The 22791-nt window shown below is 37.1% G+C and overlaps 3 protein-coding genes across 5 annotated transcripts; all 3 read right to left on the reverse strand.

Moving 5' to 3' along the window:
- Positions 1–884: 884 nt before the first annotated feature.
- On the reverse strand, positions 885–1322 carry LOC113311244 (putative F-box protein At1g55070). The gene has a single exon (XM_026560086.1). The coding sequence runs from the start codon at positions 1320–1322 to the stop codon at positions 885–887; it is 438 nt and encodes a 145-aa protein (XP_026415871.1).
- A 3605-nt stretch (positions 1323–4927) lies between these two features.
- LOC113314312 (ribulose bisphosphate carboxylase/oxygenase activase 1, chloroplastic-like) lies at positions 4928–7217 on the reverse strand. Of its 2 annotated transcripts, none has more exons than XM_026563104.1 (7): positions 7173–7217; positions 6645–6943; positions 6443–6548; positions 6273–6358; positions 5719–6191; positions 5349–5630; positions 4928–5200 (listed from the first exon to the last, which is right to left on the reverse strand). In XM_026563104.1, the coding sequence occupies exons 1-7, from the start codon at positions 7215–7217 to the stop codon at positions 5085–5087; spliced, it is 1407 nt and encodes a 468-aa protein (XP_026418889.1). In that variant the 3' UTR covers positions 4928–5084. The 2 variants fall into 2 exon arrangements, with proteins under 2 accessions (XP_026418889.1, XP_026418890.1); XM_026563105.1 differs by having other exon boundaries at positions 5308–5630.
- Positions 7218–7913: 696 nt separating this feature from the next.
- LOC113314008 (D-xylose-proton symporter-like 3, chloroplastic) lies at positions 7914–11780 on the reverse strand. Of its 2 annotated transcripts, none has more exons than XM_026562783.1 (14): positions 11368–11780; positions 11177–11295; positions 10622–10700; positions 10408–10467; positions 10241–10307; positions 10023–10147; positions 9832–9933; positions 9356–9730; positions 9197–9244; positions 9049–9111; positions 8888–8932; positions 8664–8762; positions 8381–8518; positions 7914–8254 (listed from the first exon to the last, which is right to left on the reverse strand). In XM_026562783.1, the coding sequence occupies exons 1-14, from the start codon at positions 11566–11568 to the stop codon at positions 8153–8155; spliced, it is 1623 nt and encodes a 540-aa protein (XP_026418568.1). In that variant the 5' UTR covers positions 11569–11780; the 3' UTR covers positions 7914–8152. The 2 variants fall into 2 exon arrangements, 1 of the variants encoding a protein (XP_026418568.1); XR_003342210.1 differs by having other exon boundaries at positions 7921–8254; positions 8664–8718.
- Between the last annotated feature and the right edge of the window lie 11011 nt (positions 11781–22791).

The raw sequence follows: 22791 nt of genomic DNA on the forward strand, positions 1-22791 counted from the left end.
AAATCTTTCAGTTTCCAACAATACAGTACAAGGAGACAAGTTCACTGAAGTTAGCATTACATTCTCGGATTCTCCATGAAGACTAACTAAAATAAATCACAAGATGCACAACAGATAAAACACTAAAAATGCTACAAGAGCAATTCATACATGATATACTATCAATAAATCACAAGATGCACAACAGATAAAGCAATAGAAAAGTCAGAAGAATACAATCATCACATATAGTTATCATCATTACACTTACCTAGAGACCTCTTATTTTGTTCTGCGGGTTTCCCAGATTATAACCGTGTTTTGTAACCTCACTTGAAATTTCTTTCTCACCGGATTTCATTGTTTTTGTATCTTTTTCTCAAAATACTTTTAATGAAACAAAGGTATTTTTGTGGCGGATTACTTGAGAAATAGACCTGCCGAAACTCACATCCATTTTGTCTGATGAAGTTCTTTGATCGTAACTGTGGATGTTGTGATACTCACAACACAGGAGCCTGCCACTCGTAGTAAAACAAAATGGCTGCTGTAGCACTTAGAAAATCACCCAAAACCCCTAGTTTAACACGGAAACTTGGTTTGGTATCTTGTGTCAAACAAGATGGTGGCAATGTAAGTTGACTAAACTTTTCTTCGGACAAATGGAAAGCAAGAACAATGGTAAACTCTTTATCCACCCAGTGAAGCGCTCCATTTAGAAATACACCAACACCTTTCCTAACATCATTCATGTCAATGCCCATCGTTCCGGCAATTCTCCATCCTTTGCCACTGCCAAGAGTGTATACCTCAACAACCCCAACAACATTTGAGGCTCCCACAGACTGACTTATCCGAACAACCTTGTACTCACCAGTCGAAAAAACGTAACCAAATCCAATCCATCAGTAATTTCCCTTAAATCTTGGAAGGATAATGTATTCTCTGGTGATTGGATTATAGATATAAGCAGTTCCATAACTATCCCCATGACATGAATTGAAGCAAATTAAACCATTATCTGAACCAGTTAAGGAATACCCATCAAATGGAAGGTTTAATTCCATCCTTGTTAGTCTACTAATAGGTGGTGTCTCATGAAAATCCTCTTCATACTCAGAATAATAAAATTTTGGACGCACTGATTCATAATTCGTAATAATGAAACTCAACTTACCAGAATCAGAATTCAGATGGTTCAAGTGCATTTGAGAAAATGATCGAAGACGAACAAGATGCCTCCATGGTTTGCAAACCAATTTACATTTCAAGACAGATTCAGCACGTAACCTGGTTAATATTTCTAGCATGATCTCTTTTGGTAGATTGTTAATCCTCCCCATCATTGATTGGACATTGGAGACGAGATTTGGAGAACTAATAGAAAAAGAGAACTAATAGAAAAAGAGACCGGGAGTGGAAATCAAATCACAATTTATTTTATTTTTTTTGGTTTTTCTTAAATACAACTCATACTTTTATTAACCATAGCTCATCTGACTTTGGTCAGTATAGGTTGACTTTGATTTTATATTTGACCTTTTCTATTATTAGTGATAGCCCATAATTACTGAGTTACCGAACGGGTGAAACAGCGAGTTAAGAAAACATCGTCTCCATAATCAATAAAAATCATCATTTTATGGTGGTACTAATACAAGTTCTATTTTATATCGTGTTTATCACGATCATCCGTTTCAAGGTTTTAATTTTTCATTCTTCGAACCAGACTAGAGCCAACAACTTCGGCCACTGTATTAGGTCGATTACAAGTAATACATAATTCTTATTATTACGAAGAAAATCAAAGTCTTTAAGCCGTCAGTGAAATGCCAAATTACAGAGGGAAATTCTTTTCCTATATTTGTATTACTAACTAGCATTTTACTTTAAACACACCTAATCAATCCCACTGAATATAAGATTCACTTGAGATAAGGATCCTTTCAGTAACCTTGTATCGGAAACATGAATATATCCTGGTTTTATCATGAGTAATAATCCCACTGAATATAAGATTCACTTGATCTCTTATTTTGAAAGTCCCCACGAGTAATAATTGCCGATGGGTGTAGTTGTCATAAATCTGACAATTACATTCCACTATCACTAAATGAGAATTTAGGTAATCATCTTCTTATTATATGAACTACAGGTAGAATTATAAGGATTGATCTAACTATTACAGTGATCTATTTTCTCTAGATTTACTTTCTCTCTCTCTATTTCTTGATCAAGACTCACTCTAGAATCTCTCCTACAAGTAATGACCTCTCTCCTTTATATAGGATTTTACATGGTGGATGACAGCTAAGAAACCCACTATTTTCGGATCACTATGCGACACATTCGCTCATATACAATCGCTCATCTTCGCATAGCGTACCTGTTCACACAGTTCTTTACACTTTACTCGTGACTTTGCTGACATCATCTGGTGCGTCATCCCAACTTTGCTGTGTACGATTCTCTTCGCTTAGATTGTATTCTTCACTTCGCTTGATTACTAACGTATGCGATATTTTACTCCTACATTTTGCCTCTTCTCATTTCGCTTATTCTTCGGAGCGAGCGATATGAGAAATTCCCCTCTTGTTTTCCAATCTTAGTGTAAAATTGGTTGGCTTTTTGGAAATCTTCGTATGTTTGGAGCCAAATTTGATCATATTTTAGGTATTTTTACTCTTTGCGGGGTCAAATATGTAAAATTGTGAAAGTTGTTTCTATTTGACCCCTCAAAAAAAGGGGAATTTTAACAAACTGCCACACTTGCAAATCCCGATTCAAGAAAATGCCACCGTTTTTTTCAGAGTTAATTAAATGCCACAACCGTTAAATATTCCGCCAGGGCCTACCAAACCGGTCTATATGCGTTGAACAAGTCAAGAAAATATGTTATCATTCCCTATTTACCCTTCACAATCCTTAAAGACTTGTGAATCGCTAATTAGGAGAAAGCAGAACAAAGAATCTGAGAGAGGAGAAAAGAAGCAGCTGCTGCTACTATTGCCGAGAACTAGGTCGAGAAAAAAACAGAGAAATTGAGAGATGAAATCGAGTAAAAAATGAAGATGGGTCTGAGAATTAGATCTGTTGAGATTGTGAAGGTTCAAATTAAGGATTTTTTTTAAAATTGGAGGTGTTCTTGGTGATTCAGATGAACATTTGGAGTTGATGTTGTTGTCGATCTCTAGAAATGGAAGATGAAGAAGAATTGATAGGGTACAATGATGAAATTGAACTGAGCTACAGTCGTGGATAATTGAGAATAAATTGAACATTGGGTTTGATTTGCCGATAGAGATCAAGATATTGATCTGATGGATGCTGTGATGATTGTGGGTTTGAATCAGATCGAGAATTGGTTAGAATTTTGTGATGAAGCAAGAACAGTGATGAGATGGTATCAAAATCAGTTTTGTGAAACCTACATATAGGATTTGTCAAAATTCTTTCTTAAAGTTTTACTGGTGGATGTTGCAGGTGCAGTGAACCCAAGAACAAGGAGGAATCGGTGATGGATTATGGATGGGTATGATGCTGTTGAACTGGACATGGCGAGATTGCAAGCGAGATGAGTAACAGATGTGCTGGTAATGAAATTGAATTGGCACTGGAAATGGTATGAGGAGATGTATGTTTATGAGATGAAATGGTGCAGCTGGTATTGTTTCCGCTGCAGTTTGGTGGTAGTTCTGATGTGTTCGCAGGCAGAGATTGCTGGAAATGAAGAAAGGAGGTTAAGCTGGCCGTGGTCCTGGTGAAGCTGAGTATGCCAGATTACATGGTGATGGCTGGAGTAAATGGAGTTGAGATGTTTAAGCGGAGATAGAGCTGTAAGCTGAGAAGATTGAGCTATGAACTGATAGTGAAGGCTACAAGAAGCGTAAGAAAAGAAGGGAACTGCCAAAATAAGGAATGGGTTTGGTGAGTTGGTGACAGATTTGAGGGTGTATATGTCTTTTACTAAGCTGGATAAATGCCACCTATGCACTAACTGATGGCAACAGTTTTTTTGGATGGAAAAGGTCAAACGTGTGGCATTAAATAAACTCTGAAAAAAACGGTGACATTTTCTTAAACTGCAAATTGGAAGTGTGGCACTTTATTAAAATCCCCCAAAAAAAAAGATTGGGCCTGCCATTGAGGATTGTCTCATCGCTTTGATCATTCAAATACACCGACGCAAATGCAGCGGCGAAGGTGAACAAGATGTGGTAAGAAAAAAATTGTATTTCACTTTGGTATTTTTTTAGTTTTCCTACACGTCAAACTAAATTATTCTTCCCAAATTGCAAGAATGAAGTTGCCGATAAGAGTGGAAAAGAACTCACAAAACTAGATTACAACACGAAAATTGTTTCAACATTATGAAGAAACATGCCAGATTTAAACCATGCGCGTTAGAAGGTATGAAGCGCCAACAAGATATGATCCAATTTTGCTGGAACTTCAATGCCATTTAATGTTGTGAGCCAGAAGCCAAGGAACTAGAGATGTTGAACAAATTTTTTATAGCCTGTTTGGCTGGAAGAAAAATTGTTTATGTTTCTCCAGAAATATAAGTAGTTTTCTGAAGTCGGAAGCAAAAAGAGAAAAGAATTATTTGTAAATGTCATTCTGAAATTTGGCCCCCCTCCTAACTTCTAACTTACTTTTGAGGTGTATCCAAATACCCTCCTAGTCTCTCCCTTCTGGTAAACAATGCAGCCCTTGGCAACGGCATAACCACCAAACAGCAAGACTGCAAAGTTGCTGCCTTAACTTGGGCCTCAACTAGGCATGAAATGTTTCAGTTGGCAAGGAGAGGTTTCTCTAGCAGTGTGCTCCCAAGCAGTAAGAAATATATTACTCGCATATTGCCCGAGGATTTTTGATCTTCCAAAATCGCATCATAAAACAAAGAGTTTTCTGATGAATGCGCATAAAAAGAAACAAACACAAGACAAGTACAGATTTGATGATAATATATTGATAATAACAACAATAATAATAACAATAACAATCAAGGAGTCCTCCTAAATTTAGCCATACATTGAAAGCTTTAAGTTTCTCTTCTTAAATTGAAAGATTGCCAAAAACTCTTGAAAAACTACAACACATATCTAGACTTCATACACGCAGGTACCGTCGTCACTTCTAGCAGTTGGGTCGAAATTTTTCGCAGATTGGTCAGTGCAACCTTCTGGAACAGGAAGATCAACTTGTTGAGCTGCTTTGCCTGCATTGACACAAATAAAAGAACCCCGTAAACAAACCGGTAGAAACCTAATCGATCGTCTTCATTGCATAAATATTTATTTGGTGGGAAGTTGATAGAATTCAAACCTCCCATCACCAGGGGCCTCTAGGATAGGAAGGAAGCTAACCATAGAAATTTCCGGTCTTCATGGCATCTGAGTTTGCATCTCCCAAAGCTGCCTCGTTCAGGTACTGGTCAGCCAATTGGACTCTCTTGACATTCTCTTGTTCTTGGACAAGCATGAAACCGTATTCCAAGAGTTTCTCTGCTGTCATCTTTGGTTGCTCGAATGTTGGAGGTCCATCCTTTGAGTTCACAAGCTTCTTTCCAATTCCGTCAACTCCAATACCACTAATCCACTTCCTCACTTCATCATCGTATACTCTAGCCCTGAGAGCACCGAAGAAATCTGCGAAGAAAAACATTCAGTTAACTATTTTTCGCGATGTTTATTTAAACATACTGCAATGTTATCATTTGATAAACTAGGAGCTCACCGATAGACTGCCCTGGGAAGGTATCGACAATCTTGATGATAGCTTCGTCAGAAATGTTGTCAGTCTTGAAGATACCCTTGCAGACACCAATACGGTCATCACGAGTAGGTGCCCAGTAGAACTTCTCCATACGTCCATCACGGATAAGAGGAGCGTACAAAGTGGAGAAATCGTTACCGGTACAGATGATTGGTACACGAGGATTCTCCTCCTTGTTGTACATACCAGGGAGCTGAACATTTGTTGGGTTATCAGCAATGTTCATGAGGGTAGCGTTAACCATCTGGTTGTTAACTGTGTATTGAGTGGTTCCACCCATACGTCCAGCTCCTGCATCAAGATCGTTGATGAATAAACAACACATTTTTCCCTTCTTGATAATGTCAGCTGCCTCACGGTACCGTTGCCTGATCAATTTTGCGGGCTCTCCTGCGTTTCCACTCTCAAGCTCTCCAGCACTCATCATGATTGGGCTGCCATAAAACCGAGTAACGTCAATCATGGCTCAAATATCATATGAAACGGAATTCATAGAGGGAGTATGGCAAACTCACTTGATTCCCATCTTGGCCATGACAAGCTCACACTGGAATGATTTTCCTTGACCCTTTCCTCCCCAGACTCCCAAAATAAGAGGAACCTGTAACGATTACTAGTATTAATAATCACGAATCGTATACATATATTCTTCAGAAAAATGATTTAGTACGACTAATATATGTACCTTGATGTTGGGCAAGGTCATGAAGTTCTTGGTAATGTGAACAACAAGCTTGTCCATGAAAGCTGGAGCAATGTAGAACCCACTCATGGTGTTGTCGAAGTCGTAGCTGAACAATCGAAAAACATATAACAAGAATTGCTTCCATTAAACATATGCAATCAAAATAAAAGAAATTTCAGGATCAATTTTTGAGAATGCTTACGTTCTTTGTCCTTTGCTGGCGTATTCGTAAGAACTCATGATAGCATTGTGGGTTCCGGTATCCATAGGAGCTTGGAAAAGGGAGTCAACCATTCCCTTTCCTCTGGTGATGTCTTGTTGATCATCAGACTGGTCGTAATAAAGACCGGCCCATTTGTCCTCATTCTTTTTTGGATCAACCTCTTGTGCAGCAACAACTTTGAAGCTTCTTGATGATGGTTTTGGTGCAACAGAAGAATTCACCTTTTTCAAGCTGCTGCCCAAGAAGGCGGAGCTTTGGCCAGAGCTTGGCAAGCTCAACTGTATCAATCCAACAGTTCCATTTGAACCACAAAATTTAGACCCATTCGACAAGTATATATCCTAAACTAACCCAAATTCGAGAAAGATCACAAATGAAAACTAAACTGAACACATAAGAGAACAATGAACTACACCTTAAAACAAGAAAATTAATGGAGAACTGTGAAAACTATTGTAACATAGGAATTGTAAATGAAGGTGATAATACCAAGGAAACTCTACTTACAGGTGCTCTGTTAACTGCTCCAACGGTTGAGAAAGCAGCAGCCATTTCTGATCAGACTTCTGCAATCAATCTCGAAAAGAGTGATTACTTGTTCTGTAAAAGATAGCTGGAGAGTTTGCAAAGTTCAAGAAAGATAAGGTGAGGAGTGGAGTGTGAAGTGAATGAGATATAAAGAGGAGCAACTGTGGGCATCTGAGTTTCAAAAATGTCTATGGATGGATTAGCTTATTGATCATAAAATTCCTAACGGCCACACACTCGAGATTAGTTACGCGCCACGTGTCGATCGATGGTGTAAGAGTTAGTTATAGATAACGTTAATACAAAATAGAGGCTTCTGGGGGGCAGACTTGAGGTTATTAATGCTCACCCCCTCATCTCTTTTCCACTGGAAATGAAAAAAATATCGAAAGAGATGGAAAATTTTGGAGGTTTTCAATAATTCCACAAAAATTTAAAACTTTTTAAACCAATCACCAAGCTCTTGCATCTTTTATGGAACTTTTCTAATAATAGATGCAGTAATTATCCATTTTGAATACCATGCACACATACTATATGTGGATAAAGTAACTCGAAAATGGTTGATCATTTGGTACCTGCACATCGGCTTTTCCTGGCGCTGCTGATCTTGCTTTGTAACTTCCCTGCACAGGGGTTTTGCCCCATATACTAGTTTCCTGACCTTACTAGTTTAATTCGAGCCAAATGAACAAAAAAAAATGGAGATGTATGTCTGGATTGAGAATTACAACGAAATGTAAACACTATTTTTATTTATAAATAGAGAATAACAACAAATTCAACAGTAAGAATTTAGTTTACATACAAATGAACTATGCACGTCTGGCCAAATGGCCGAGCGTGAATTTCTATCTACAAATGAGTTGACAGAAAGCAACTGCGGGTAAAATCTGTGCTTTGCTCAGTAAGGCTTTTAATCTTTCACTTTGATATCTCCGATTCTATCTCCTCCAAACTCAACCTTTTGTCTCTGGAACGATGAAGACTACTGATAGAATAAATACTAAAGAAATTATGGCAAACAGTAGGTAGTTCAACATCCCCGTCATGAGTTGATTCTGGAGAATTTGGCAAGCATATAAGGTTAATTAGTTCAGCAACAAATAGTTTTTCAAGTAAGGTTAATGGTCGGGGTACTGGCTGAATATAACAAGACAAGGATTTCAATAAAATCATATCCATACCTTGAATGAGGAAGGAACAAAAATAAAAAGAGCATTTGCACCAAAATTTTTTAGAGCAGCAAGACTAATCCCACGCTCTCTTGTACGAATGTGGAAGATCTCGGAAATCATTAGCCAACTAATTGGTACAAAAGATATCTGTAGAGAAATTATAGTTTGTGCGATTAGCATATATATAATTGGGCTACAATTGGTACTCCGAAATTTTGATATACAGGGTAGTTTTCCTACGCAAAAGAACTAGAATAAGCTAGCACATCAATGTAGTAAAAACAGTACAAACCTGGTAGCAGCCAACGTAAAGAAGCAGAGCACCTACGGCTACAGCAGGATATCCCCTGTCAATTTTGATAAAAGTCGAAAGAAACAACAGTGAAACCATCTGCAGCAGAATAGGGTTGACACGGGAAAGTTCTCATAACTTCACAAGTCTAAAATTACAAGGCATAAAGTGGAAAAAGAAAGAATAATCAGAGAGTTGAATGACGATTGATGAAGGACACATACAAAAAGATTGTCAACTTTTAGGACGACTACCCCTGTCATTAGAGCCTACAAAATGTCCAAAAAAATATTATTATTGGCATGATAATCACCGAAATTGGTGTGTTCATCGTTCAACAGAATCAAAACTAATCGTAATAAGAAAAACGACAATAAAAGCATACCTTAAACAGACCAATTACAGCTAAAACTCCAGCAGCAACTGATGCAGCAGCAAATCCAGAAGTCTATACAATACAATTTCGTCTAAAAAGGCTAAATAACGTTCTTTAACATTATGGAAGTTCTTTTGAAGCTATGAAGGCACCGTACCTTAAGAACGGAACCTGCGTAGTGCAAAACACCTGGGTGCTCTGTTACCTGTCATGGTTGCATAATTCAGATAGGAGAAACAACAACGAAAAGAAAAGCATCCAGATCAGTTTAGCAACAACAGAAGCTATGCACATATGACATGAGAATAAACGATACCTGCAGAAAAAGGGCTACGCCTCCGCCAATTGTCAATGACTTTAAACTCAGCCCTTGAACCACCTCCCAGAAACTGCCTTCGAACTCTTGACTGGCATAGGCCTCTTTCAACGAGACCAAAGTTTCTTCTACTTGTTTCTCAGATACTTCATCACCAGCAGGACGACCTCTCAATCTGCTTAGTCCTGCGATGGCTCTCTCCTTGTACTCCTGTAAAGATGCTTTACCCTGAACTGCTCTGAGAAGCAACCAGCGTGGAGATGCTGGCAAACTCCACATACCTAATCCCATTAACAGTGCTACAGGAGCACTGAACCCAAACATATAACGCCACCCTCCAACGCAATCAAATACAAAGACTCCAGCAATACCCATCTGAATGGAAGAAAAAAAGAAGTAACTTATGTCAACGAAAACTTCAAACCAGATGCCTATCCAGTTCATTGGACTTAGCTATACAAATTACAGAACATTACCAGTATCCCAAGAACTATCATGAGTTCCTTCATAAGCATAAGAGTTCCACATCTCTGAGAGGGGCAAGTCTCAGCAATATACAGCGGAGCTCCATGCATGGCCTGTTAGAACCAAACAATATCAACACTTTCTAAGTATGGTGAGGAAAATAGATTAACAGAAAGAGGAAAGTAGAATCAGATAAGCTTACCAAACCTATTCCAAGACCATAGAGTAGCCTCCCTAATAAGAGAACATTAAGGCTTGGTGCCAAGCCAGTGGTTAACCCACCAAGCATATATAGCACAGCTGCTATAATAAGTTCACGTCTCCTTCCTTAAACGAAATGCAATTTCTCAGTAAAAAGATATACTTTTTCAGGAATACCCAAGATTAGTAGCAGTAAAAACAAAAACATAGGTGAATTACCTATAAAATCTGCAATGGGGTAGACGAGGACGGAACTGATAAGAGCTGCATAGAAAGGACCCCTTACCTTTGCACAATAAACAGAAGACAATCTTAACCAAACTACAGTTGAGAGATAATTCGTGTTAACTTGAAGATGATAACAGTAAATCAGTTACAAGAGTTACCACAAGATCAAGTTGTGTGGAAGATAGATTGAACCATGTTGTCCCACTAAGCTTTGGTGACTGCGTAAGTGGTCAAATATCAAAATTATAAGACACGTCACACAATGTATAGTGTTTCTCATGTGCAAATTCAAGCGGTCCGTTATCAACAATATAAACAAAGTGTTGTAGACCAAAATGCAAGAGCAGACGAGCAAAAGGAAAAACAGTATACCTGCAAAGAGATAGCAGCTCCTGAAGTGGCACCAATATCATACCCAAAAAGTAAACCACCAAGAGCTGGAAATAAGAACCTGCAAACTTTAGCGAGTCATTCTACTGAAGATAAAACTTAGCCTCCTTCAAATCTACAGGAAGCTATCCTAAATGCTTATAAAATACATTTGCAAAAAGGAATTTGCAGTTCTGAGTGCTGATTGCTGAAGGCTTTTGCATTATGCCATCGTTCTAAGGCACAATTCAAACTAAAATCAAACAGACTCTCATTTACCTTATGCAAAACCTTCCCAGGTTCTAACCAGGATCCTGATTGATTGCAACCCAATAACAATCAGAATTGAATTACCTACAGATTTTTAATTCTAATCCCCATTTTCTTAACGAAACCCGAAACCCAAAACCTCAACCTCCAAGGATTTGGGAGGAAATGCCACAGATTCACACAGGTTACAAGACCAAGGCACACACCCTCACACGCCCACTTCAATGAGTTTGAACTTCAAACCTCAATTTATGAACAAAATTGAAGAAATAGGTCGATTTAACTTACGGTAGAATCTCACAATTCTTTGAAATTACTTCATCTTGATGAACTACAGCAGCTCCTCCATCAGAAACTAAAGATTGGATCTCCTTATCTGATGATAAACTCTCTCTTTTAGCACCCACCTAATCACACAACATCAAAATTAAGTCATTTTATTCAACAATCTAACCACAACCCATGTTTAAATTTCATACCTTTAATTGTTTCCTGAGCTCCAATCTTGATGGGCTCAAAGGGATTGGGATTCTCTGGAAATTTAGATTTTTATTCTTCTTGAAGAAATTAGAAGATGAGAAGCTAATTAAACTTATGGGTTTTGAACATTTTGATTGAGATGGTGTTTTTTTATCTGGATTGAAGATAATTGATGATGAAGTTGCAGCAGTAGTAGCCATGGTGATGCTGATGAAATTTCTCAGTGAAAACAATCAGATCAGTATAAATGTACTTAGCAGACCCAGAACGGGGATTATCCCCATTCTGCACATGTGATTTACTTTTGATTAGTTTATTCTTGTTCTCCATCAAAAAGAAGAAAAAAAATAATCAGAGAAGAAAAGGGGAGGAAGAAGAAGAAGATGATTTATGGGCTGACATTGTTTTTGCGTCTTCTTTAGTTGTGTGTCCGAAAAAGCGATTAGGTACAGCACGAGGCAGTTTAAATAATGAAAACGCGTAATCAATTTGAGCTTAGGCCGGTTTGTACGGGTGGCTATCCCATCCATTTGCCATGCTAGCTGGCCTGGCAAACTGGCGGCGCTATTATAGTAAAAATGTTAAGCGATCGAGTCTCGACCGAACGGTACAGACTACACCGCTAGCAAATCACCAACGGCTTTTTCTCCACTGCTATAAAAATGTGATATTCAAACACAAAAATTACACTAAATTTTTCACACAAAAAATTTCTATCTTATCTGTCAAAATGACAAAGTTTGAGTTCCAACTTGACTGAGCTATCAAACTTGATTTTTGAGGAGTGGTGCTTGAAGCCGCCATTAGTAAGATATGTTGGAAAATTGACACTAAAACAGGGTGTAGAAAAGAATGTTGTCTCTGGGTTCATGGCTCTAATAATAAATTCTTTTCGACAATTATTCGACCCTTCCCAATTGAATTGGCGAGTACAAATAGATCAATAAGTATTGCCCTCGGAATACTCGGAGCCCTGCAACAATGTTAGATTCAAAGCTTGTACAACCTTGACCCAACCAAGAACACACAGGTTTTGATTCTGATGATGCTTGTTAGAGAGAAAACAGAAAGAGTTTTTTTATGTGTTTCGAGTGGAAAACAAGGACTCAATTTATAGAGAGTTTAACATCTGTTGAAGATGACTCTTCATCTCCAATATGCATCTTTTCAATGCGAATATACATCTCTTCCAACAATGGTTTATGTTTGGGAAAACGATGTTTCTGTTCATTTTTTCTAACTGTCATTGATGAAGTTGCAGCAGTAGTAGCCATGGTCATGGTGATGTTGATGAAATTTCTCACCGAAACAAATTAGATCAGTATAAATATACTTAACAGACCCTGAACGGGGATTATCCCCATTCTGCACATGTGATTTACTTTTGATTAGTATATTCTTGTTCTCCATTAAAAAGAAGAAAAGAAAGAGGAGAAATGGGGAGGAAGAAGAAGAATGTGACGCCCCAATTACTAAACATGCTTAGATAATATGATTACAAACTAATTGAAGCGTAAAATCTAGACTAACGATCTCAAGAATCCAGACTACATAAACTAAGCCCAAAAGCAAAACCACACACTCTGATACAGAATAAATGAAGATCTCTCATGTGATACAAATATAACCATGTGTTGTTTACAGAGAAAATATACATATATAAAATATAAATAAACATCTTCAATTCGCTGAAACTTTACGCTACATAAACGAATATCTTCACGTGCGCCTTTTCTTCTGAATGTTGAAACTGAAGTGGGAACGAATGAGCACATCATCCCAAAAAGGGGGCTCAACGAAAACATGTAACTCTCAAGTAATCACTAATATGCTTCACAGTTCTAAAGAAGTAGTAATTTAAACATATCATCATGCATAACATGTGTAAGAGTAATTTCCCCAAATACCTCGATATACTATTTCCTCATCTGGGTCATTAACGACCTAAATTAGGTTATAAAATAAAAAAGTAATACTATTTCGCTTTACGCGCTAGATAGCTATTATACGCACTTTCCGTGCTATGTACTGCCTCATCTGGGCTATATGACTTAGCAAGGAGTTGTGGGGAGACCACAGTCACTCCTCGCGGGGATTTCACTCAAACACACATCAAATTATTCACACAACAAATAGCAAGCATCGTATTATATATCATTCATGAAAGAATGTTATTCTAGTTCCACTTCCTCAGATATTGCGTCCATAGTGACAATATCCGTGAACGACCACCACCGGACGAATCCACAAAAGTGAAGCAAGAACAACTAAAATATGTCACTCAGACCTCGCCAAACTCATTGGAGAAAGCGAAAGCATAATAACTCCAGACTCCAATAATATCCCATTCACACGATGTGCCCATCCACACCATGATTCAAGAATATACCATCATAAGTTCCGAAGGTTTTGCAATCAAGCATAATATGCAAACGAATGGATTCTCACAAGAAATTGTAAAAGGTAATATTCCCCTATATAACGATATTGCCTCATCTGGGATATAATACACATAAAAAATAGATATAAGATTTGGAGAATCCACACAATGTATATTATACAACATACCCAATCATTTACACTCAAATATGCTCATAAGAAGTAATGGCACATCATGCTCTCATTTAAAATAATGATCAATGATTACAAGAAGGTTACAGAGTTCCCACTTGGATTGATGACAAGCCATCGCCTACCTCGAGATCCATAATCTACTGGTTCATCCTTTGAATCGATCGTTGTTAATAAAGAGTAACTGTTAATCACACAAGCACTCTAAGAATTATCCAAAAGGCTCACACAAGGCTCATAATATAATTTCATACAATTGTCTAGTTATACGTTAAGTGAACTATCTAATTGTTCTAAGCCCATTTATGCTTCTATACCTTTCATTATCAATCTTTAGCATAACAAAGGTTTACTAATTCCATTAGGTAGAATCTATAGTCCATTTGATAAGTCTAAGAAGTATCTACAAGACTACAACCTTGTAGAAGGAACTAAAGATTAACTCAGACCATATGGTCCAATATATCGGAAAACTATTCCTAAGCCCAAGCCCGCTAAACAAGTCCATTTATCTAAGGCCTGGTCCATCTGAGTCCACAGACAGTCCCTAACGGTCAATGGGGTCAATTAACAGTCCACGTCAAGTGAAAGTCCAGGGTCAATGCTCAACTGGTCAAATAAAAGGGTTAACTCGGTCAGGTCAGATTCAAATACGAATCGGGTCAAATGGTTCGACTCAGTCATATAGGATGAATCAGGTGAGTCGACTCAGTTAGACCAACTGAGTCATACAGTACAAGATCCTAGTTAAACAACTAACTCAGCTAACAAAGAGCAGAACAGAGCAACACACAAGACACATCCTAATGCATCACAACACAAGTGCAAACATAGAATCTCTATTAACCTATTTCCCGGGCTTGAATCAAAATCCAATCATTTCAGTATCAAGACAATTCTTATTTCAATATCTTCAATCAACCCAAAGTAACCCATTCATGTCACTAGCTCCATCTTTCTCAGAAATCACCACCAGATTATAGCATCATCACCCCCAGGTCTGCAAGGCCATGACATCTTACTCAAACACATTCCCTATAACATCAACATCATCACCTAAGTCTTGAAACACTTCAATTACCACCATATGTAACTACACAACTCAACTCTGTAGCTCCATATCCATTCTTGTTTTATTTCAACTTAACTGCATATACCTCAGGACTCTTCCTTGTATCATATAACACCACACGTAACACCACCATCCCTATCTACTACAATCACTAATCTGCAACACAACTATCAGGGATTTAACTTTCACCTTCATTACCATCCAAACTACCTTACATGATCTGCACTTCCACTTGCAACATTGAAGTGCAGCTGCAACCCACAATTAACACACTCAACTACGATACTACATAAACTACTTAATCCAAACTTTAGCCACCAACACAATTACCAAACCACCATAATCACCTGAAACTCACATAAGAATCTCAAATTCTCTTATACCCAATTTCTATCATCAATCGAATTAACCACTATCACTGCCAATTCGTCTTCTTCAAATAAGATCAAGAACCTTAATTTCATCAGCAGTTCCATCATGTTCTTAACCAACAATATGAATCACAACGACAACACCTCTCTGAATTCTTTACTAATTTATGATTCCAAAATCTTCTTCATCTATCACTCAAACACATGAACCCTAATTTCTCTATGAAACTCGATCTCCTAAAGAATCCCAAATCAAATCTCGTACAACCACCTAAACTATAATCAATCACATACCCATGAAACAATTCACTAAATTGAACTCAATTTCGCATAAGCAAAAAGGAAATCAAATTAAAAACCCTAATTACCTTTTCCTCAATTCTCTGAGTTGAAAACAGAACTCGACTTAATACCAGCATCAAGATCACCAGGGTTATCATCTGAGTCATCAACTGCTCTTGATTTCTTTATCTCAAAACATAGAACTCTAACCTCGGTTTTCAGTAAGAACTCTATCATCATCTTCAGAAGCTCAAACAATCCCAGCTACAAGAACACTTAACCTAATCGAGTCTACAATCTCAGAAACCCCTTTCTCGATCTATCATTTCTACTAATTCCTAAGGAAAAACTCATAAGGGGTTTTATCCTCTGAATCGCCGGAGAAGAAAGAGAAAATAAGAACAGAAGAAGAATGAAGAAGAATGAAGAAGAAATGAGAGGTTATCCTATCAACTAGGGATAAGACCGACGAGATTACTGAGGCACCACTGTCTTGGATAAGGGCAGCCAGGTCGGTCTGAAGCAAAGTTTACTATTTTTCCTTCACACTAACCTGATAAAAACTTCTTCGTCTAATATCCGATTGACACGTTTGAGTAGTACATTGCGCATAAGTTTTCAAGATGTATCTAGTGATACTAATTTCGCATCTAGATTGTTGTTAGATTAATTTCTAATAATTAACGTTCGTCTCTAATTAACCGAGTCATTAGCGGCTTAGTCGTCTCTTGACTGGTCTAATAGCGTTGACAAGCTTTAGGGTCCTTAAAAAGAAGATGATATAAGAGCTGAGATTGTTTTTGCGTCTTCTTTGGTGGTGTGTCCGAAAAAGTGATTAGGTACAGCACGAGGAAGTTTAAATAATGAAATCGTGTTTAATGTGTGGCAATGCTATTCCCTCTATCTTTACCACTTTATTCACCACTCGGGCTTACGTGTCATTTCCAGCGTGACGGAAACTTTAACACAAAAACCAAAAAAAAGAAGAAAGTCAGTTCACGAATTCCTATATGAAAAACTTCCCTTTTTTCTATGGAGAAAACTTCAAACTCCTTTGTAATTTGTTCTCCTCCGTTATCTTCTTTATCAAATGGTTCATGTTATAAGAACTTCTTATGTTCTTGTCAAATCTTTCCATTGTATAATGTGACAGTGAGAGAACCAATTTTCAGTGATTTTTTTTTTTTTTTACTTTTTTTTGAAGTAGGCAGGCATTAGGAACTGGTGGTGATGAAGCATAATATGATTGTTTTCAAAAAATTATTTTATGTCGATGGTGGTGTTAATGGCGATGGTGGTAATTCTATACAACCTACAATGTCATTACAGCAAAAGTCATCATTAATTGATTATATTTCTAACCTTCTCACTACTGATAGTAGTTATTAATAATACTACTAACACTAGTTAATATAAAGTCAGGTGTTTTCTGTTAAAGATAACTGTAACTGTCCGTTAATTCTTAGTTGTCTCACATGAACTCTGTCTGTATAAAGACATCACTTATTGTATTTCGGTTTCTTCAATGAATTCTGAGTTTACTCTTCTTCCATAGTTTCTCTATGGTATCAGAGAGAAAACATTAGGTTTTCTTTCTTGATCCTTCTCGTTTCCGCTAAATCAATTAAAAATTTCTTACTTTGATCGTCACCTTGATGTTTATTCTTGATATTTATTTCAGTTCATCATTAGATTCTTCTTCTCTGGTATCATCCTTTTCATGATTCATACTCTTTACAAATTCAGAATCGTCAACAATGTCAAATAATTCTGATATTACATCAATTCTAATATATCAACTCGCCAATTTGATTCAATTAAAGCTCAGAGATGATAATTTCATCACCTGGAAAGCATCATTAATGCCGGTAATTCGAAATTTTCATATTCTTTCTTTTCTTAATAGTACTAATGTATGTCTTGCTCAATTCACTGGTCGAGGAGCTAATCAAGTTGAAAATCCACAATATGCTAATTGGTGTGACAAGGATCAGACCATAATTCTATCAATCCAATCAACAATTTTTGAAGTTGTTATACCTTATTTTTCTGGTGTTGTCTCATCTCATGAACTATGGGAGAATATTGATTCAAGATTTGCAAGAACCTCAACAACTCATACCATACAATTGAGGACTCAACTTCAAGGTTTTAAACAAGGTTCAAAATCTGTATCTGTATTCTTGGATGATGTCAAGAAAACCTCTAATGAGTTAGATGCTGGATCTAAACTATCAGATGAAGAGCTCGTTGTTATCATCTTAGGAGGTTTGAACTCTACATATTCTTCTTTTTGCACATCTATAAGAATTCTTAATCCTCCAGTTTCAAGCATTGAGTTACACAATTTGTTGATAAGTGAGGAAGTGGTTATATCTGGCAATCAAAGCATTTTAGCACCTATAACAGCTTTTTATGCTACTAATCACAGCAATGCTCATAAGTCTCTTCCTGCACATTTTAACCCTATTACTGGTCATAGTTCTAATTACAAAGGTAAGAAACCTTTCAATCCCAACTACAAAGCTAGTACTTCAACAAATTCATTCACTTCATCCAAACCTCAGTTCAATCCACTTGCACCTTCATTCACATCAGTACCTAGACCTCAATCTTTCAATCCTGATAGACCTATATGCCAGATTTGCAACAAGTATGGGCACACAACTTATGAGTGTAATCAAAGGCTCAATTTTTCCTATCAAGGAAGACAACCTCCACAGAACCTTCATGTTATGCTTGCTGCAGCTAACATTTGTGGAGAAAATCCATGGTTTGTAGACTCTGGTGCTACTCATCATATATCATCTACTACTTTTGGTTTGGACAATATTGGCTCTTACTCTGGTGGAGATCACATTAGCACTGCTAATATTCAAGGTATGCAAATTAATGGAATTGTTCGTTCCTCTGGATTTTTACATGGAAATAAAGTTTGTTTGCCAAATATATTACATGTGCCCAATTCTGCTCAAAATTTAGTGTCTGTGCACAAGTTTACAAATGATAACAACTGTAGTATCACATTTACCTCTGATGATTTCACTGTGAAGGAACTCAACTCAGGAGGACAATTTTCCAAGGGCCAGCTAGACATGGACTCTATCCCATTCATTTTTCTTCCTCTCCAGCTCATCATGCTTTGTCCTGCAGAACCATCAACTCCATTCAACTCTATCAAACACTTGGACACCCCTCTTTTCAATCATTACAAAGAATTTGTCATTCTGTTGGTTATTCATTATCTACCAAAAATCTCTTTTGTACTGAGTGTAATGTAGGTAGATCCCATAAACAACCATTTTATGTTTCAACATCTCACTCTAGTACTCCCTTGCATTTACTTCATATGGACCTCTGGGGTCCTAGTCCAGTTCAATCTATTAGTGGATATACATATTATTTTAACATCATTGATGATTGTACAAAATATTGTTGGATTTATCCCATGAATAAAAAGTTTGATTTCAAACTCATTTTCAATACTTTCAAACTTATGGTTGAAAATTTCTTTAACTTGTCTATCAAATGCATAAGGACTGATGGAGGAGTTGAGTTTATACACAATGAGCTTAACACTTTATTGGGTATATCTCACCAATTCACTTGCCCACATACCCCTGAACAGAATGGGATAGCTGAATCTACACATAGACATTTGGTTGAACTTGGTAGGACTCTTCTAATTCAATTTAATATGTCTCATGAATTCTGGGTAGAGGCTTTTCAAACTGCAAATTTTCTTATCAACAGATTGCATGTTGCTTCTCTCTGTTTTGTTTCTCCTTTTGAAAAGTTTTTGCATTGCAAACCAGATTATCATTTTCTTAGAGTCTTTGGTTGTGCCTGTGTTTCCATGGCTAAGACCTTACACTTCAACTAAGCTTGAACCTACAAGAAAAATGTGCATTTTCATTGGGTATTCTAATTCCCATAAAGGTTACAGATGTCTTGATCCCATCACTGGAAGGTTTTACATATCAAGACATGTTTCTTTTAATGAATCTGTGTTTCCTGCCCTTCAATACAAATTGTCTGTTTCAAATTCTACTCCTGCTACTATTGATCATGTTCTTTTACAGCCTACTGTTGTTGATAATCACTCCACCTTACCTTCTTTTACATCCATTTCTACAACAGATTCTGTTTTTCCAGTTCCTTCTTCTACTGACACCACTTATGGTGCTCATTCTTCCAGTAAGGAATCTATCACTACTCCTACTGATAGTTCTACAACATCTGTTCATCATTCTTCTTCTGATATTGTTCCCTTACTTTCAGTGACTCCTTCATCCAACACTCATAACATGCTCACTAGGGAAAAGAATAATGTTTACAAACCAAAAAGCTTAACTTTCCACAAAATATGTTCTTCCACAGGTTTATATTTCACATGTGAATTCTTCTACCCCTCCTACATGCTTTACGCAGGCCAACAAACATCCTAAATGGAGAGTAGCTCTCCATGATGAATACAATGCTCATGTTCTGGCTGGCACTTGGACCAAGGTTCCTCCACACCCTTCTCAAAATCCAGTTGGTTGTAAGTGGGTTTTTAAGGTTAAACGGAATGCATATGGTTCTCTGGATAAGTTCAAAGCAAGGTTAGTATCCAAAGGCTTTCATCAACAGGAGGGTGTTGATTATTCAGAGACGTTTAGCCCATTAACCAAACCAACAACTATAAGATTAGTTCTTTCTCTTGATGTTCAGTTTGATTGGAAAGTAAAGCAGCTTGATGTAAGCAATGCCTTTCTTCGTGGAGATTTGAAAGATGAGGTTTATATGGTTCATCCACCAGGCTTTGTGGATCCAGATCACCCTGACTATGTCTGCAAACTCAACAAGTCCATCTATGGGTTGAAGAAAGATCCAAGAGCTTGGTATGAAAAGCTTGTTGAAGTTGTTCTGTCTCTGGGTTTTCAAATGTCTTATGCAGATAAATCATTGTTTGTTCACAGAGTTTGTACTCAGATAACCATTTTACTGGTTTATGTGGATGATATTCTATTGACAGGTTCATCTTCTTCTTTTCTACAATAGTGTTATCTCAGACATTCAACAATATTTCCCTATAAAGGATATGGGAGAAGTTCATTACTTTCTTGGTCTAGAAGTGAAGAGCAATGATACTGGAATTTTTCTTTCACAAACAGAATACATTCTTGACTTACTTCAGAAGACCAACATGCTAGGAACAAAACCTTTCTCTACTCCAGTTGTTGCTGATGTGAAAATGAGTAAACATGATGGCATTCCTCTCTCAGATCCAACTGAGTATAGATCATTAGTTGGTGCTCTTCAGTACATTACTTGGACAAGGCCTGCAATTGCTTATTCTGTCAATCGGGTTTTCCAACACATGCAATCCTCTACTGACATTCACTTCATAGCTGCCAAAAGGATACTGGGGTGCTTGAAATTTACTATAGACCATGGGATTGTTCTAAAGAAAGGACTTGTTGCTCTTAATGCTTATTCAGATGCTGACGGGGATGGTAACCCAAATCACAGGCGCAGTACCAGTGGTTTTTTGCATATTTTTTGGTACTAATCCAATAACTTGGAGCTCTAAGAAACAAGGAACTGTCTCCAGATCTTCCATAGAGGCAGAATACAGGTCTTTGACACAAACTGCAGCTGAAGTTGTATGGGTTTGTCAACTTCTAAAGGATTTACACATTTTTCTGCCAATCACTCCTACAATTGGTGCTGACAACATGGGTTCTATTACATTGGCCACCAACCCAGTCAATCACAGAAGAATGAAGCATATTGCTGTTGATTTTCACTTCATCCGAGAATTTGTCAATTCAAAGACTCTGAAGCTTTACTACATCTCTACCAGTTCCCAAGTTGCAGATATTTTCACAAAGGGTTTATCGACTTTCTCAGAGACAAGTTGAGCGTTCATAAGTCTGCCCAGCTGAACTTGAGGGGGCTAATAACACTACTAACACCAGTTAATATAAAGTCAGGTGTTTTTTGTTAAAGATAACTATAACTATAACTGTCTGTTAATTCTTAGCTGTCTCACGTGAACTCTGTCTGTACAAAGACATCACTTATTGTACGACGGTTTCTTCAATGAATTGTGAGTTTACTTTTCTTCCATAGTTTCTCTAGTTATCAACATTAACAAATCCATTCACACCGGCACTATTTTTATCATCAGATCAAATTAAAACTCAACATATGTTTTCTAGACATTCATTTACAAAGCCCATGTTCTTTGATTTTAAGATTGGAGACGAATACTTTTAGATCTAATAATTGATTTTTCAATTCAAACAAAAATTCTATGTGTTGTGTCATCTTCCATGATTATTTTGATTCAATAATGATTAGATTTGAGCTTTCTTTCTCAATTAATCGTGATTGTTCGTCTGTTAATCAAATAGGAAAAGGGCTTGAAACTAAATTGTTGCTTTTCCATTGTGACTTACAAATAAGAGAAAAAAAAAGGAGACACGTGAACGGACTGACTCTTTTTTCTTTCTCTTGTCAACTGGTATACGCTGGAGATGACACGTAAGCCCGAGTGGTGAAGAGTGATAAAGAGAGATGTGAATAGTATTACCGTTTAACGTGTTGTTTTATTTCATTAACGCGTAATCAATTTGAGCTTGCACTGTGTTTGTTTGCATCTCACTGGCCATTTGGATCTCAGTCAACCAGTGAGTCAGATATTAGATTATTTATTTTCTACAATCAGATCTGACTCCTGATTCGGACTCGTTTGAGTCAGGTATGGAAATATCCCTGATTTATGGGACCAAATCACTAATTCACATATTTTTTTAGTTAGATGAGACAGGTCAGACTCGAAAACAAAAATATTGAGTCAGATCCAGATGAGTCAGGTGATTTCAGAGAACTATATGACTGGAATCCAGATGAGTCAGGAGTAAACAAACAAGATATCCTCCGTCCCAAATTAGATGAGCTAGTTGGTTTTAAATTTTGTCCCAAATGAGCTATTTCGTTAATCAAGGGGGTATTTCTAAAACTACCATTTTAATTGATTATTATTAATATAAGAAATATGTATAATTTGATAGTCATGTTTATATTCGTTGCTTAGGCGTTTTAAAATGCTTTTCAAAAGTATAAAGTTTACGAAAAAC

This window comes from Papaver somniferum, chromosome 9, assembly GCF_003573695.1.
Source record: "Papaver somniferum cultivar HN1 chromosome 9, ASM357369v1, whole genome shotgun sequence".
Lineage (NCBI taxonomy): Eukaryota > Viridiplantae > Streptophyta > Magnoliopsida > Ranunculales > Papaveraceae > Papaver > Papaver somniferum.